Source organism: Dryobates pubescens, chromosome 16 (assembly GCF_014839835.1).
Source record: "Dryobates pubescens isolate bDryPub1 chromosome 16, bDryPub1.pri, whole genome shotgun sequence".
NCBI lineage: Eukaryota > Metazoa > Chordata > Aves > Piciformes > Picidae > Dryobates > Dryobates pubescens.
The window spans coordinates 21,517,930-21,534,852 of NC_071627.1; the positions used below are offsets into that span (position 1 = coordinate 21,517,930).

General features: G+C 50.8%; 1 protein-coding gene across 1 annotated transcript in view; it reads left to right on the forward strand.

Annotated features, from left to right (window-relative positions):
• The window catches only part of FAT2 (FAT atypical cadherin 2), a 67,460-nt gene that overhangs the window by 17,552 nt on the left and 32,985 nt on the right, over positions 1-16,923 (forward strand). The window contains exons 4-9 of the mRNA XM_009896143.2: positions 7,798-7,859; positions 8,959-9,270; positions 9,891-10,101; positions 12,566-12,723; positions 15,396-15,671; positions 16,523-16,733. Of these exons, the coding sequence (XP_009894445.2) occupies positions 7,798-7,859; positions 8,959-9,270; positions 9,891-10,101; positions 12,566-12,723; positions 15,396-15,671; positions 16,523-16,733 (1,230 nt within the window). The remainder of the gene's footprint in view (positions 1-7,797; positions 7,860-8,958; positions 9,271-9,890; positions 10,102-12,565; positions 12,724-15,395; positions 15,672-16,522; positions 16,734-16,923) is intronic.

Below are 16,923 nucleotides of genomic sequence, written 5' to 3' on the forward strand. Positions count from 1 at the left end.
CTTAAAGGCTCCACCCGTTCTCCGGCACTATTCATGTGCTAAGTCTCTTCTGCCATCTTCCTAGACCCTATCTTTCATCTGAGGATTAATTACCAGGTCTTTCAGAGCCATCAAAAACCCGCTGCTGTTTTGTGTAAACAGCTTCCTCCAACCATCCCTGCAGAGCTGACATTGGGCCAGTCTGGTGAGGAAAGCTGTGCCGAGCCCTTCGCTCCATCAGCTCCTGGGAGAAGAGAGAAGGGAGGGCAGAGAGCCTGAGCATGAGAGAGGATTAATTGCATGACTTTGATCTCCTGGGGATGATAAAAGCAGTTCACCTACTGCAGCAGGACAGAAGCTGGCTTTCAGCTGAGAAAGAAGCTGGATGTACTGAAAAAGGCTAGTGCAGCTCCCAGTTAGGTGCCACCTGCAGTGGAATGGCTCTTTGGCAGTCCTCTGCAGCTGGCTAGGAGAAGGGTTTGAGGGGGAAAAAAAACTGTTGTGCTGAAACACTGACACCCTTCTGGGTGAGACAGATTCATAGGGTGTCTACACATCCCCATGCAGATACACTTGGAGGTATCAGCTAACTGATCAGTGCTACCCCAGTTGTAGCTGCCTTCACTGTCAGAAGGTCTTTAGCCAGGTCAGGGCATTGCTCTGCATCCAACTTTCCCATGTGGTCCAAACATCTATGCACAACTCAGCCCCATGGACAGCTTGCACAAAGAGTGGGTTCCATGGAGAGGTGACTTCAGAGGCTTTGTTTTAGCAGACCACTTGCCTTTGCAACAGGATGTGGACCAGAAAGGGCTATCAGGACACCAAGGCTACCTCCCTTCACCTACTGAGCTCCAGCTAGCACCCTGCACGACATTCAGACACTCCATGCTGCAGGCAAAGCTGTCACCCCACTGCCAGAGCAGCCCTGCCAAGCCACAGTCCAAGGCAGTTGCATTTCATGGTAAAGTAAGAGACACTGGCACAATGTAGTGCTAATGAGACACCTCACCTCTAAGCCAACCCTTGAATTCCAAACTTAGACCAAAAAAAATAGTCTTGGGTATGAGTCATCTCCCATCCATCTCCCTCTACAGTCAGTTAATGTGCTTTGCATGCAGAGTGATAAGTTCCTCAGTCCTGCAAGGAACCCATGAGCTGATCTTATCTCTTGGACAGTTGCTGGAGGTCTCTTCTTTAAACCCTGAATTTGTTTAAGGCCCTGCTTCCACTGAATTCAGTTATCCATTGTTTTACCTGCATGATGCCCAAAAGGATAAAGAATGACCTGCAAACACTGTCATAAAATGAGCAGTTTGTATGCTTGCAGTATCTGAAGAGAAGTCTTCTTGCTGCTACTGCCAGAAAGAATGTCACAGCCTGGCTAAATTTCAGGCCTGTAGGGTGATCACTTGAAACCCTGGGACTTTTGTTCTGGAGACAGGGACATGCTAGTTGCTCCATCAAGCAGAATGAAACTACAGCCTTTGGTCTCAGCCTGGTGGTGAAGCATTGGAAGATGAACTGCTGGTCATTCAGGTCCTGGTCATTCACATCACTGCAGGGCTGTATCCCATAAAAGGGTAACCCCAGTGCAGTGCAAAACATTTGAACAGGGGAGGAAAGAAAGCACTGCAGGTATCTGAGCACTGCAAGACCACCAACACTTACTCTGCATCTTTAGTTAGGGCATAACCTTTGTTTTGTAGATGCAGTAAATGCATCTCTCCTTTGACTACCCAGGGGAAATGATCACCAAAAGACCCAGCAAGATTTCAGTTCTTGAAATACCAGAGAGAAATATAACCCAGGCTGTCAATACTCCATCCATGGTCAATCCCAAACCCTAGAACAGCAAAAGAGCTTGAGTAGGCAGAGCTCCTTATCTGTGATGCAGCTGAGCCTCTGTCACATTATTCAATGATAAACACTGAAGTTTCAAGAGGAAACCACAGAACCAGCTACTCTGTCACACCACCTGAGCAAAGGACAATCTGCATGTGTCAGGAGTTTCTCCAGCACCTGGGTGAGAAGGGAGGCTCCTACACATGGAGAAGACCATGACTGAGACCTTGCTTCTTCTCTTCTCCCACATCCATCAAAGGACAAACAAGTCACATGGGTACTGAAATCAAGGACAGCACAAGAGGGACAGAGGTCAGCCTGGGTCTCTCCTAGGCAGGGCATTCCTGGTAGGAGCCCCTTAGAGGAAGAGGAAGCTTGTTCTCATCCTGTGCACCACTAGGAATTAAGGTCCTGATTTACAACAGGAACATCTACACCCAGAATAACCCTTGATAATTATCCAGGGCATGGTGCCACACCATTGCAAGCAAGCTATTTCTGATCCTGGAGCTGGCATTCGATCCAGTGTCTCAGCATGAGGGTGGGTTGACAGTGGAGGCATAACCAGCAAGGCCCCTTGACATCTCCTGAAGCCTTGCAGGGAGACAGGAACAGCTGGGATCACTGTCCCTCAGCTGGGCTTGGCTCCTCCAGCATCCCTGAACTATCACAGGAGAGCTCTAAGCTCTTCCAGCTCTCAGTACTCTGAAGAGGGTGGAGAAAAAGAGGGAAAAATAAATGAAAGGCTAATGAGAAGAAGGAATAAAACTGAGCAGTGAGATGAAAGCTTTCTGCCACCGGCGATGGAATCTCTCCAGCCCAGACTGGCACCTGGTGCAGAGCAGAGTTTGTGGGAGACAGAGATAGATACATGAAGAGATGGGGAAGTAGCAGAGTTTGAGGGGGTCTTCTGCTGGAAAGGGTTGTGTGGGGATCTTGTTTTGTGCAGTGTTTGTAGTCCCAGATGTGAAGGAGTTGAGGCAGGACTGGGAGGAACTGGGAGGCTGTGACAGGAAGAGTCAGGATGAAGCCATTTGTCCCATTGAAAGGCTGTTTGGAGAACCCTTTTGCCTTGGACTATATTCAATTCCAGCTCTCGTGTAGTGCTTGTTCTTTTGGGGCTGCTTCTGCTGTGTCCATGGGCTTCCCCAGGCTCTCTGTGGTTCCCTGCATTTCTCTGCATGAAAGGACAATCCAGACACAGCCTTGCTCTTTAAATCTAAGGGATGGCTGCACTGCTGCTCCCTGAGCCCACATGCCACAGACTGCAGCTGAGCATGGAGTAGTGCAAAGCAGGGCCAGAACAAGAGGGCAGGTGGTAGGAGAAGGGAACAGAGAAGAGAGGGTGAAATGGAAACCACAGTGAGGCAAGAGAAAGGATTTCAGGAGAACCACCTCTTCCCTTCTCATGCTCTTGTGAAAGCCCCAGTGCCTGCAAACCTGATTCTGGCTATTTTAACTATCTTAGATTTTCCTCCCTGCAGCGAGGGCAGGGGGCCAGCAACCTCCACCCCAGCCCTGCTCTTGCCAGCTGAAGTGATTATTTTTTTGTTCCCTGACAACAATGCACTGTTAATTTTGCTGCTCCTGTTCCAACACGACCAGCTCTCCTCTCTCCCCTTTCCAGGCAGCAAGCAGGAGAGCTTCAGACAATCCTTTCCCATTGCTGTGTGTAGACAGACTGCAAGAGCAGAGCTTGTGCCTACCTGTACACAAGCAGCAGAAGGGATTGTTTCTGGACCTTCAGGTGAAGGCAGAGCTTGGCTAGTTGGCCAAGTGCAATTAAGACCTTTGACAGATTTGTTCAGTCTCTGTAGAACTTAGCAGAAAGCTCCAGGGCCACACAGAAGGACACAAATAAAGGACAGCCACAGGATCACAGATCCCGTGGGGTGGGCTGGCTGGCATTTGCCACTGAGGCAGGGGCTGCACCGATAACTCACACACAAAAGACACTCATTCAAACCACAAGCCTGCGCTTCCCAGGTCCTTGTAGGTGACAGCAGAAGGCACCCAGGAACTGTTTCCCCAGGCCACAAAAGCTGGCGGCAGTTCCCCTTTAATAACAGTTTCCACTTCCATTTTCACCCTCTGGCTTCGCCGGGTGCAGAACCAAGTAGCAACAAATCAACATCTGCATTAATTCCAGCTGGCTTCTCAGGAGCACCACGTCCCCTCCCTGGCTCCCTGGCTCTGGGTGCTCAGCTGCCATGTGAGCACCCCTGGCAGGTCCTGCACCTTGGCAGCCGCACAGCACCCTGGCCCCGCACGGGAACCAGGCTGAGTAGCTGCTAACCACAGCAGCTCTCTGATCTCAAGGCAGGCTGGCAGCTGGGGAGCTGGGAGCCACGACTGGGCACTGACTAATGGACAGAGGGAGCGTGCTAGGGGTCAGGTGAAGCAGTCAGCCCTTTGACTTTTGGCTCAACAGATGTGAATCATAGAATTGTCAGGGTTGGAAGAGACCTCAAGGCTCAGCCAGTTCCAAACCCCCTGCCATGGGCAGGGACACCTCACACTACAGCAGGTTGCTCACAGCCACATCCAGCCTGGCTGCAAAAACCTCCAGGGATGAGGCTTCCACCACCTCCCTGGGCAACCTGTGCCAGTCTCTCACCACCCTCATGGGGAACAACTTCTTCCTCACATCCAATCTGAATCTCCCCATTTCTAGTTTTGTTCCATTCCCCCCAGTTCTGTCACTCCCTGATACCCTCAAAAGTCCCTCCCCAGCTTTCTTGTAGCCCCCTTCAGATCCTGGAAGGCCACAATAAGGTCTCCTTGGAGCCTTCCCTTCTCCAGACTGAACAGCCCCAACTCCCTCAGTCTGCCCTCAGAGCAGAGCAGCTCCAGCCCTCTGCTCCTCCTCATGGCCCTTCTCTGGGCACATTGCAGCACCTCCAGATCCTTCTTGTCATAGGATGCTAAACCCAAACGTGCCCCCTGGTGAGGCTTCCAGCTGAGGTCTGTGGTAAGAAAGCAGAGCCAGCCCTCACTCCCCAGGAGATCTGAGCATGTCCAGATCATCAAGGTAGCCATTAAGTTCCAGCTCATCTACCTTCACTACAGACCTTCTCCAGCTCTGGGAAGTTCAGCTCCAGTCCTGGTTCCTTTCATTTTTAATATTTTTTTTTCTACTCATTCAATCATGAAAGAATCTCAGGGTGTGGCCAGGCAAATCCAAATAATCACTTCAGAGTGGTTTGAGTTACTTTCCATCGGCTGGCACGGAGTAACCAAGTGCAAACAAGATGTTAGTCTGTTGCAACTGTATTTTGCAACCCACTAGACTGGAAAGATCCCCACAAAGTCTGCACACAGGTGTTGGGTGGCTCAGCTGGCAATGTTTAACTACATGTCCTGTGGGCTTGTTAGGTCAAGACTCTGAACCATCCCCTGAAGGCAGCTGGAGCTGCAGGCTTTGCTGCTCTGTCCTCTCCAGCCTGCTTGCAATGTGGACAGCAGCATCACAGATCTCACTGAACTGCTACTACTATTCCTTCTTCAGGTCCCCCCTCAAGAGAGCATTTCCATCCATAGCAAGGGTTTTGGAGCTCTCAGGAGCCTAGAGGAGGTTCAAAAGCTCCTCAGCCAGTGTCCTCTCAGGCCACTGCCGAGTTCTTTCCACCTGCCAAGGTGTCAAAGGGAAGACTAGGGAGGAACGAAAAATTAATATCCATGACATGCATGCAAACAGAGTCTTTCAGATCCTCTTGTCATAACACATTAGGGAGTGTTGATTTACGATTTAGAGGCATCAAACAACTGTTTAGTGCAGCAGCTGGTGCCAAACATGAATAATCCAAGAGAACAAGTGGAAACCTTCACAACAGCCCTGTTCCAAGCAGCTGCTCCTCACTCCCTCCTTCAGCTGCCCCGTGTTTCCTGCAGCCATTTCACATTTTCTCCTGCCTGTCATGCTCAGACAGCAATACACCAAAGTATGCTACAACTGAAAACAAGGCTATTAATTAAAACTTGCTGGCCTGGGACCAGAGCTGAGAGTTGAGATGGGTTCACGCAGCTCGGCTTTACAAGTCTTTCAGGATGCACAAGTGCACGTGCGCACGGGGCTGTGAACACGCTCTGCCTCCCATGCAAACCATTTCCCAGGGCAGCATCAGCCTGCAGTGCTCAGGAGAATTCCCCCTGCTTTCCCTTTCGTGTGAGGAAGCAGGACTCAGCTTCATGAGGAATAAACACCGTGGTTAACAGCGACCGCTGGAAGCAGGAGGTGCAGGGGACGGGCAAAAACAGACTCACAGAACCATAGGACTGTGGAGCTTGGAAGAGAGCTTTGAGATCATCAAGTCAAACCACTCACCCAGAGCTCAGAACCCCACAGCTACTGCTAAGCCACTAAACCATGTCCCTAAGCACCGCATCCATGAGCCTTTTAAATATCTCCAGTGATGGTCTGGAGCACAGCCCTGTGAGGAGAGGCTGAGGGAGCTGGGGTTGCTTAGCCTGGAGAAGAGGAGGCTCAGGGGAGACCTTCTTGGTCTCCACAACTACTTGGAAGAAGGCTGTAGACAGGTGAGGGTTGGTCTCTTCTCCCAGGCAACCAGCACCAGAACAAGAGGACACAGTCTCAAGCTGTGCCAGGGGAAGTTTAGGCTGGAGGTGAGGAGAAAGTTCTTCCCAGAGAGAGTTGTTAGCCATTGGAATGTGCTGCCCAGGGAGGTGGTGGAGTCACTGTCTCTGGAGGTGTTCAAGAGGGGATTGGATGTGGCACTTGAAGCATTAGTTAGTCATGAGGTGTTGGGTGACAGGTTGGACTTGATGATCTTTGAGGTCTTTTCTAACCTTATTGATTCTATGATTCCATGGTGACTCCACCACCTGTCTGGGCAGCCTGCTCCAATGGGTGACTGTCAGATAATCATACATTATCTCTGCAATTTCCATCAGCTGGGAAGCAGCTGTGAAAATGGTCTAGAGCTGCTTTTCCTCAAAGGTGAAGAGCCAAGGCACTTGATAAGAATCATAGAATGTTAGGGGTTGCAAGGGACCTCCAGAGATCCTTGAGTCCAACCTCCCTGTCAAAGCAGGAGCACCCTAGAGCAGGTCACACAGGAACACATCCAGATGGCTCTTGAAAGTCTCTAAAGGAGGAGACTCCACAACCCCTCTGGACAGCTTTCTCCAGTGTTCCATCACCCTTGCAGTAAAGAAGTTTCTCCTAATTTTGAGGTGGAAGCACCATTATCAAACCAGGCATGGAAATGCAAGCCTCAACTCCCTCCTTTCTGCACTTACATCTACTCAGCTGAGTCACTGACAGATTCAAAAGAGGCAATTATGATGATTTTCTTTAAACTCCAGCCTATTATAGCCACAACTCCCTCCCCACTCCTGCCTCCAACCTATTCCCTGTGGTTAAACCAGTTATATTTTTAAAGAAATCCCTCAAGTCTTACAGTTGTTAAAAGATTCATCCTGTCTCTCAGCAAGGCTTAAACAATGCACCACGATTATTTTCAACTGTGTGCCTTATTTTTAGCCTCAATTCATTTGTTCTAGCAACAGAATAGAAAGAATTTCCCAAGACAGAAGACAAACTTTTGTCAGAACTCTGTAAATTACAAAGAGCAAGCAGAGGAGAATAGGAGTCAAGACTTGTCAGCAGGCTTGTGCCAGCACATGCAGAATGTTTCAGACTTCAAGGCATAAGAAAAGTTTTGTTTGCACAGTCCTGGAGCCTTTCTCACCGAATATCTTGACAATCCTCAGCTGCCATAGGTGTCTGGTAGGTGTCCTCCCTCCTTCATGGTCTCTGTGACCAGAGGAGCAAAAGCACCTCCTTGGCACAGGGGAAGTGGAAGTGGACAACTCACCTTCTGGGGGGCATCTGTCTCCTCTGATCACAAAGGGAACCTGGCACAGGTCAGGCAGGCTGATGTGAGGCACATGGGCATTTGGTCAGCCCTGGCTTTACCTGGATGCTCAAAGGCTTTCTTTCTTTCCTGGCAGGCCTGATTTCTACAACTTCACGGCAGCTGGATCGAGAATACAAGGCTGAACATATCCTAGAGGTGGGTAATGATGATTGTAATTAGCTTTATTTACCTACAAGTGCATTAAGTCCTCAAAGAGCTTTCCTTGCAAGTTGGAGCACAGAGAAAGAATCTCATCCCATCAGCTCCCAACTGCTGGGAAACTTAATTAAATGGTGTGTGTTGCCCTAAGAGACAGCTGCAGCAGCACTGCAGGGTTCATTATTTCCTCACTGGGGACTGGAGCAAAAGGCCTGCTTTGGGAGTGCTGTGGGAATGCAAAAAGAGGCCTGGAACTGTCCTCTAGCAGGATGGATAATAAGTTATGGGGGAAAGAGCAAGCCAGAGAAATCCACTGGCATTTATCTGATTGTCTCAGACATAGCTGTGTAGCTTTGTGTCACCAGCTCCAAACCGTGGGCATTTACAGCAGAGGGACCTTGAGGTGCTTCAGTCTATCATGGACACATTTCTCTCTGCAATGTGATGTGCTGGGAGCATGCACAGCACAGTGAGGATGGGTGATAGCTTGCTGAGCCATTGCAGCACAAACATTTTCAGCTGTGTGATCCCTAGTGACCGACCTGACCCATTGCCCAGAGCAGCTGTAAGCATAAGCCCTGCAGATGTGTCTCCCATGCAGCCAAAAGCCATGCATGGTGCCAGAGCCCTGCAGATGTGTCTCCCATGCAGCCAAAAGCCATGCATGGTGCCAGAGCCCTGCAGATGTGTCTCCCTGTGCAGCCAAAATCCATGCATGGTGCCAGAGCCCTGCAGATGTGTCTCCCTGTGCAGCCAAAAGCCATGCATGGTGCCAGAGCCCTGCAGATGTGTCTCCCTGTGCAGCCAAAAGCCATGCATGGTGCCAGAGCCCTGCAGATGTCTCTCCCTGTGCATGCAAAAGCCATGCATGGTGCCAGCTACAGCTACATCCTGCAGAGAGAAGCAACGTCTCTGAAGACATGGAGATGCAAATGCAGATCCACACTAAAAGTCCTGGTTTAGTCACTGCCCATCATCTCTGGAAATGCTGAGATGCAGATCCACACAAAATCCTGGTCCAGCCATTGCCCATCAGGATAAAGGTGGGAGGGTCACAGCCTAAGTCATGTCACCTCCTCCCTTTGCTTGCTGGCAGGTGGCTGTATCCGACAACGGAGAGCCAGCCCTGAAGTCCACCAGCAGAGTGGTGGTGCAAGTCCTGGATGCCAATGACAATCCCCCCAGCTTCCCCCACAAGCTCTTCATGGTGCAGCTCCCCGAGAGAGAAGCCTCAGAGACACTGCTGCCGGTCTACAGGCTGATCGCTTCAGACCGGGACCAAGGGCAGAACAGCCAGATCACCTACACCATCGAGGAGGAGGAGGAGGGGATATTCACCATCAACCCCACCACCGGCGTGGTGTTCTCCAGGAAAGCTTTTCCTGCTTCTGAATACAACATACTTACGGTGAGAGGAGGGGGAAACGGGGAGAGCCAATGGGAAGAGGCGGGTGGGGAGGGAAAGAGAGGAAAGGCTGCAGAAAGAGAAAAGGGAGAAGGAAAGAGATGGAGAAAATGCCGCGGTGGGAGGAGAGCTTGAATGAGGCAGACTCGAGCTGCAAAGAGAGAGAAACTGAGAGGCAATGATGAGAGATACAGAAGCTATTAAAAATGGAGGAGAAATGTAAAATTGTCTGGCCAACCCATCCTCAGAGGTGAACACAGTGATCCACGATCCCACATGCATGTGGACTCCAACCCAAACAGCCTTTGGGTTTCAGTGGTGCCTCCGTTTGACAGCCTGATCAGGCCACGGGGCTTGGAGGTGTGTTTAAAGCTCTCCTGCACTCTGTACTCTGTCCTACAAGGCTTGTGATTCAAGTCTCTGCTGTGGATTGAGCCTGGCAGATTTGCTTGCTGGACGAGAGGGATGTGGGTTGTGTGGTTCTGCCTTGGGAGCAGCCAGAGCGCAGAGCCACGGGTGAGGATTTGGTTTGGGGGGACCCGAAACTCCTGGTGGGTGAGAGATGCAGCTTTCCACGAGGATCCCATGGGCTAAACCCTGACTGCATGTGCGTTTCCTGGCAGGTCAAGGCAACAGATGGAGGCAGCCCACCGCTCTCCTCCCACGTGAGGCTCCACATCAGCTGGGTCTCCCGGCCCGGCCCCTCCTCGGAGCCGCTGGCTTTCGACGAACCCCATTTTAACTTTGCCGTGATGGAAACAGACCCTGTAAACCACATGGTGGGAGTGATCAGCATTGAAATGGGCCCCAGCCAAGTGTGGTTTAATATCACAGGTGAGAGACAGAAATTAAAGCCGGGCAGCGGTGTCTGGGAGGGTTTGCCCCAGCTCCCTTGGCTTTCAGCGCTCGCATGCCTGAGCTAATGAAGTTGTTTGCTTTAGGTGTAGGTGAGCTACAGGGGAAGCTTTCTCACAGACACCAAAAGGCTTAAACAACTGTACACAAAGCTTCACATCCCAGGGCTCTGGTGCCAAGTGCAATTATCTAAAACACTTTTCTAATGACATTCTGGGACTTGCCAATGGTTGAGGTGTTCCCCGATGTCACGTGAAAGGCAGGGCATGCCAGCCCCAGCTCCTCCTGGGAATCAAGTGACACTGCTGCTTGTGGTAAAACAGCCTGTGAGGATCCAGGTGTCTGCTGGAGGCTTGCAGACACACCTCACCTCTTCCCTTCCTGCTGAGCCCATAGTCTCACCCAGGAGCTGACAGCAAAAGAGTCCTCAAAGAGTCGGCCTGACCTTCCTCAAAGAGTCAGCCTCACCTAGCTGGTGGGGCTCTGTGTTGCACCTCACAGCATCCCAGCAATGTCTTAGACATAAGGAAGCTCTTTGGCCTCCTCTAGGATACGCAGTGGCAGGGCAGAGGGGACGTGGGACATAGAATACATACATAGAATAAACCAGGTTGGAAGAGACCTTCCCTGGGGGACTCGCCAGGCGGTACACGTGCAGAACTGGTCCTGCAAACAAGGGCCAAATGCCATCAAGCAACTTGGTGTTTTGAAGTGGTGCCCCAATCTGCCTTGTGCAGCCTTTCCCTCACTGCCTGCAGGGCTTGCTCTCATCAGACAAAGCCTTAACAGGGCAAGGGAATCATTTTGCCCATTATGATGTTAGGGCAAGGACAATGGTGTACAAATACAATGAGGCCACAAGAGATACAAGGCTACAGGGAGCAGACAATACCAGTGCCAGGCTTATCTGACGTTAGTAATGCCTGCTTGAGTTTGTAGAACCAGCAGTGCGTTCCTCTGGCAACCCCCATCCTTTCCCTCCTGAGTGCTTGTCTGCAGGCTCAGCCTCACCTTTGCCACTTCCTACTGCACCAAGGTTCTCTTGGTGGCAGAGGACAGGATTTCCTTTTCACTGCTAGGGAAGCAAAACATCACAATAACTGGCAACCAAGTGGGTGATGCAGAGATCCAGGAGTCTTCGGCACCTCACTCACACACTTACTTTTCCCAGCCCACACAGGCTCAGCCACTGGGGCTAAAGGTGTCTGCAAAAGGCCTGACAAAGCAGAATCTCTGTTCATCTCCTTTCAGCGCTTCCTGCTGCCCTTTGGCCCCGAGCAAAGGGAACTCTTCTCTCTTTTCCCAGGAAAAGGCATTCACAAGTCTCCCTTTTCCTCTTTTTCTGCTTCTTTCTGTCTCCTTCCCAGCAGGAAAGTGGTAGTCCCATTGCCAGCAACCTCTGCACTTCTCCCACAAGGGAGGATGTATAATTTAACAACGAGCAAGGTTTTCCTAACTGCTAAGAGCATAGAGTAAAATCCAGAGCAACCAGTAGCCAGGAAGGGAGTAGCTGAGGCCTGGGGTGAATCACTGAACACAGCTCATTCCTCTCCATATCTCAGAGCAGCACATCCATGCTTCACTGCAACAGAGAATTAACAGGACGCCATCAAGCAAGCCACGAGAAAGCAGTTGCTGTGCCAGGGCTGAGCAGCACCAGCATGAGGGACGTTCTGCTGCTGCTGAGCTGCTCAGGCCTGGGGTTCCTGGCACTGCTTGGCCATCTGGGCTGGAGGCACCAGGCTCTGCTCCCCCTGGAAGCTCCGTCTGCCTCCCCAACTGCTCCAGTGTTGGGCTTTCTTGGGTAGCTCACGGGCAGCCAACCGTGGCAATGAAGACCATCACTGATACACCCACAGTGTGACCTTGGATTGGAAGCCAGCAAGAGTGTTGCTCAACTCTGCAGGTCCCTGATCCCTCCTAAGCCTGGGATGCTGCTTAGCTGGAGACCTGGTGCAAATAAATCAATGTTCAAACATGCCTGTTGCAAATCTGGCCAGGCCATCATCAGCATATGTGCATCCTTTCACCTTCTCCAGTGCCCCTCACCTTCCCTTTTGTACTCCTTTGTCTCCATCTGTGACTACCTTTGTCCAGTTTATCTGTGTCCTCCCTGTCTTCTGTACCCATCTATCACATTTTGCACTGAGTTTCCAGATTTGGGGGAAAGCTCACTTGTGGCACTGTCCCCAGTCTAGCTGTGGTCAAAGAGGTACAGCTGAGCAAACACCTGCACATCCCCACTCAAGGTGTATTGCCTGCCCTGTCACTTATATGGGGTTGGAAATGAGCTCCTTGCCTGGTTTGTGTTTGGTGTCTGGAAGGGAAATCCTCATCCTTTGGATCTCCAGGTAGCTCCTAGAATCCCTTCTCCTGCAGAGGCTGCCAGCACCTACAGCTTGTGACTGACCCCTCATTCTCTTTCCTCTCTGCCTCATCCCAGGTGGTGACGATGACATGGACTTTGACATTGAGAAGAGTACAGGCAGCATGGTCATTGCAAGAGCCCTTGATGCAAGGAAGAAGTCAAACTATAACCTGACAGTAGAAGTCACTGATGGCTCCACTACCATCAAAACACAGGTAAGGCTTTTTCCTTTAGTAAAGACCCCATCTGGAGTGAGCACATGCCAAGGGTGATCTTCCTTCTGACTCCACCGAGCTCTGGATCAGCCACCAGACACAAGACTCTGCTTACACTGTGATCTGACCTAGTGACACCAGTACCAAGCCTAAGTACCAAGCTAAGATTTTGTTATTTCTTTTAATGTTGTTGGAAACACAAATGGTCTGGGAAAGCCTTTCCTGTTGATCACAGCCAGCACACAAGGACACAGCTATTCCACCAGCCAAGCTGGGCTGGCAGTTAGTACTCTCAGACCTCAGCTTGCCCTCAGCTGCTCAGAGTGATTTAGAGTAGAGTAGAGTAGAGTAGAATAGCATAGCATAGCACCAGGTTGGAAGAGACTTTTGAGATCATCGAGTCCAACCTATCACCCAACACCATCTAATCAACTAAACCATGGCACCAAGCACCCCATCCAGTCTCTGCCTAAACACCTCCAGGGATGGTGACTCCACCACCTCCCTGGCCAGCACATTCCAATGGCCAATCTCTCTTTCTATGAAGAACTTCTTCCTAGCATCCAGCCTAAACCTCCCCTGGTGCAGCTTGAGACTCTGTCCTCTTGTTCTGGCTCCTCATTTACAGCATGGCTGGGACAATGTGCTGGGATATAAGGGAAATGAATTGGCCTAAGCTGGTGTTGCCAGCACTGGGCACAAACTTGAACATAAGGAGTTCCATCTAAACATGAGGAGAAACTTCTTTAATGGTGACAGAGCACTGGAGCAGGCTTCCCAGAGAGGTGCTGGAGTCTCTGTCTCTGGAGACATTCAAACCCCACCTGGACACATTCCTGTGTGACCTTCTGTGGGGTGGTTGGACTCAATGATCTCCAAAGGTCCTTTCCAACCCCAACCATGTGAATACACAATCAGATCAGGCTGGGGGCCAAGTTACTGTGTGGAGGGATGTTCCTAATCACAGAATCACCAAGGTTGGAAGAGACCTCAACGATCATCAAGTCCAACCTGTCACCACAGACCCCATGACTAAACCATGGCACCAATCTGTGTAAAGCCAGCAAAAGATGAATCTGCAAGAAGTGAGGCCTGCCCTGTGCTGCTCCAAGTGTGTGAAGCATTGATAACACACCAGCACTGCGGTCCAGTTGATGAGTGAGGCAGCTGCAGAGATGCTGTGTCCTCTGAGAGGCCACAGGAAAAGGAAGCGCTGATGGAAGGAGGCATTTTGATGCACCCAAGCCTCAGTTACAACAGCTGCTGAGATTTGCCCATCTTTGCCTACCCTCAGGAGGGCTATTCAGGGCTTAAATCTTTCACCAACTCTTTTCTCCACACATAAGAAGCAGCCAAAGAAGAAAAAATCCAGCCCTGACTGCAGAGGAAGACCTAGAACGTGAGTCAGCCACCGGTGACGCTCACCGTGGGAAACTCACGGCGCAGGTTTGGGGGGGATGATGAGTGAGGAACTCTTCCATCCCTGTGAAATACACAATGTCAACTACCTTCAAGTACTGTTCCAGATAAACAAACAAAGCCCCACCTTGCCTGCTCTGCATTCCCTGCCACCTTGCATCTCATCCCTAGGTTTATCTTGGCACTCGAGGCCCCTAGCAGATGTCCAAAAGCCTGCTTGTGCAAAACACCCGTGGCATGCTCAGGTTTGCTAAAGGAAGCAGATTATCACACTTGGTTGGGACTTCCTAGGATGCAGTGAACACATCAGCAGGAGGGTGAGGGCAGTCATGGTGGAAGACCAAACAGATGAAACCTGCTGGCTTTGCAAGCGGGATTCAGTCAGGTCCCTTCACAGGGGTCTGCTGTTAAATGCAGAGGGGAGCATGGGGCTGAAAAGTGCTTTTGTTCAGCTTTGCTTCTGTATGCCTCCTCCACACACATGCAGCTCTTGAGATAACCAGCCTCTCCCTCCCTTTACCAAACATCTCCCCTCTGACAGCTTTCTGGTGTGTAATTAATGAGGGCTGGTGTGGAGGCACAGCCAGCAAAGTTGGCACCACAGCTGAGCAAATGCTGCTCTTCATGGCAGGCTGTGACAGTTTCCTCGTGTGCCAAGCACAGGCACATTCACTCTGAAGGGCTTGCCAGACTGGAAAGGTGAGGAAAATGAAAGGAAGCAAACTGAAAATCACCAAGGGAAGGCACAGCAGGAGTTCCTTGGGCAGAAGGACAAAAGGGCTCCCAGTGACCACGGATGGCAAAGCCCTAAGAGCTGCAGAGCTGTGACAATTACAGGGCTCAAGGCACTGCCACACTCAAGAGGGGTTGGCAGCTGAGATTTTACACAGCTGCATTAAGTTGCTGTCTACAAATACCTGAAGGGAGGATGTAGCCAGGTGGGGGTCAGTCTCTTCTCCCAGGCAACCAACACCAGAACAACAGGACACAGTCTCAAGTTGTGCCAGGGGAGGTTCAGGCTGGATATTAGGCAGAAGTTCTTCACAGTGAGAGTGATTTGCCATAGGAATGTGCTGGTGGAATGGAGGTGGTGGAGTTGCTGTCCCTGGAGATCTTCAAGAAAAGCCTGGATGAGGCACTTAGTGCCAGGGTCTGGTTGATTGGATAGGGCTGGCTGATAGGTTGGACTGGATGATCTTGGAGGTCTCTTCCAACCTGGCTGATTCTAAGTAGGTGTCTCTGCTGCCCTCCCTGTGCTGTCTCCTCTGCAGGCCTTTATTCATGTGATTGACATCAACCAACACCGTCCCCAGTTCCTGGAGAGCCATTACGAGGTGTGGATTCCTGAAGACACCCCCTCGGGGAGGGAAATCCTTCAAGTCAGTGCAACAGACAAGGACAAAGGCAAGGGGCTCATCTACACCATCCATGGCAGCGTGGACCCCAAGAGCACAAGACTCTTCCAGCTGGATCCCAGCAGCGGGGCCCTCACAACAGCGGAAGGCTTCAGCTCCAAGCCCATGCCTCTGCACATCCTCACAGTGATGGTGAGTCCTAGACAGCCCCTGCTGAGGCCATCAGCTTGGAGAAATTAAAACTGGTTCCAGGCTTTGGAGAAGGACTTCTCTAGAACAAAAGGGAAGAGGAAAGCAGGGTGTTAACCTTTACCTGACTAAATCTGGGTAAGCCCCTGCTTTCCTCCAGCCATCTGCTGAGTGCATCTCCTTTGAATTCCAATGGATGGCCACTAGATTCTGACACAAGAAAGAGCAGTGAGGAGTTGGTAATGTGTGTTTTCAGGTTCAAAGTTGAACTTTAGTGTGGAAGATCACAGGCTGAGTGCCACTGAAAAAAAAAAAAAGCCTCCTGTTGTAAAAGTCCTCAGGAGCTACTCCTAAACCTGGAGTGATGTGACTTGAACAGGTCCAGAGAAGGGCAACAAGGCTGGGGAGAGGTCTGGAGCACAAGCCCTATGAGGAGAGGCTGAGGGACCTTGGGGTTGTTTAGCCTGAAGAAGAGGAGGCTCAGGGAAGACCTTATTGTTCTCTACAACTCCCTGAAGGGAGGTTGTAGCCAGGAGGTTGATCTCTTCTCCCAGGCAATCAACACCAGAACAAGAGGACAGAGTCTCAAGCTGCACCAGGGGAAGTTTAGGCTGGAGGTGAGGAGAAAGTGCTTCCCAGCAAGAGTAATTGGCCATTGGAATGTGCTGCCCAGGGAGGTGGTGGAGTCACCATCCCTGGAGGTGTTCAAAAAGGGCTTGGACGTGGCACTTGGAGCCATGGTTAAGTCAGCCACGAGGTGTTGGGTGCCAGGTTGGACTTGATCTCTGAGGTCTTTTCCAACCTTATTGATTCTATGATTCTCTGACTGTAGCTGCTTTGCCTCTGCCGTTCAGGTCCGAGACCAGGAGGTGCCCATCAAGAGGAACTTCGTTCGAGTCATCATTCACGTGGAGAGCTGCAACCTTCACCCTCCCCAGTTCAGCAGCATCCATTACGAAGCAGAAGTGCTGGATTCAGCAGCAGCAGGCACAGAGGTTGTACAAGTTAGGGCCCTTGATCAGGACCAAGGAGCCAATGCTGAAGTCCACTACTCTCTTCAGGCAGGTGAGAACCATGCAACAAGATAGTTTAGCCTATGGGCATGCCTGCATTCCCAAGCTCTAGCTGGTGACCAAAGAGTTAATCAGGGACTGCATGCTTGTAAAATGTGATTTCCCTCCTACCCAGAGCAAGCAGGGAATTTCCACGTTATGGAATATTAGGATCCTTCCTTAAGCAGACAGTTCAATGTTGA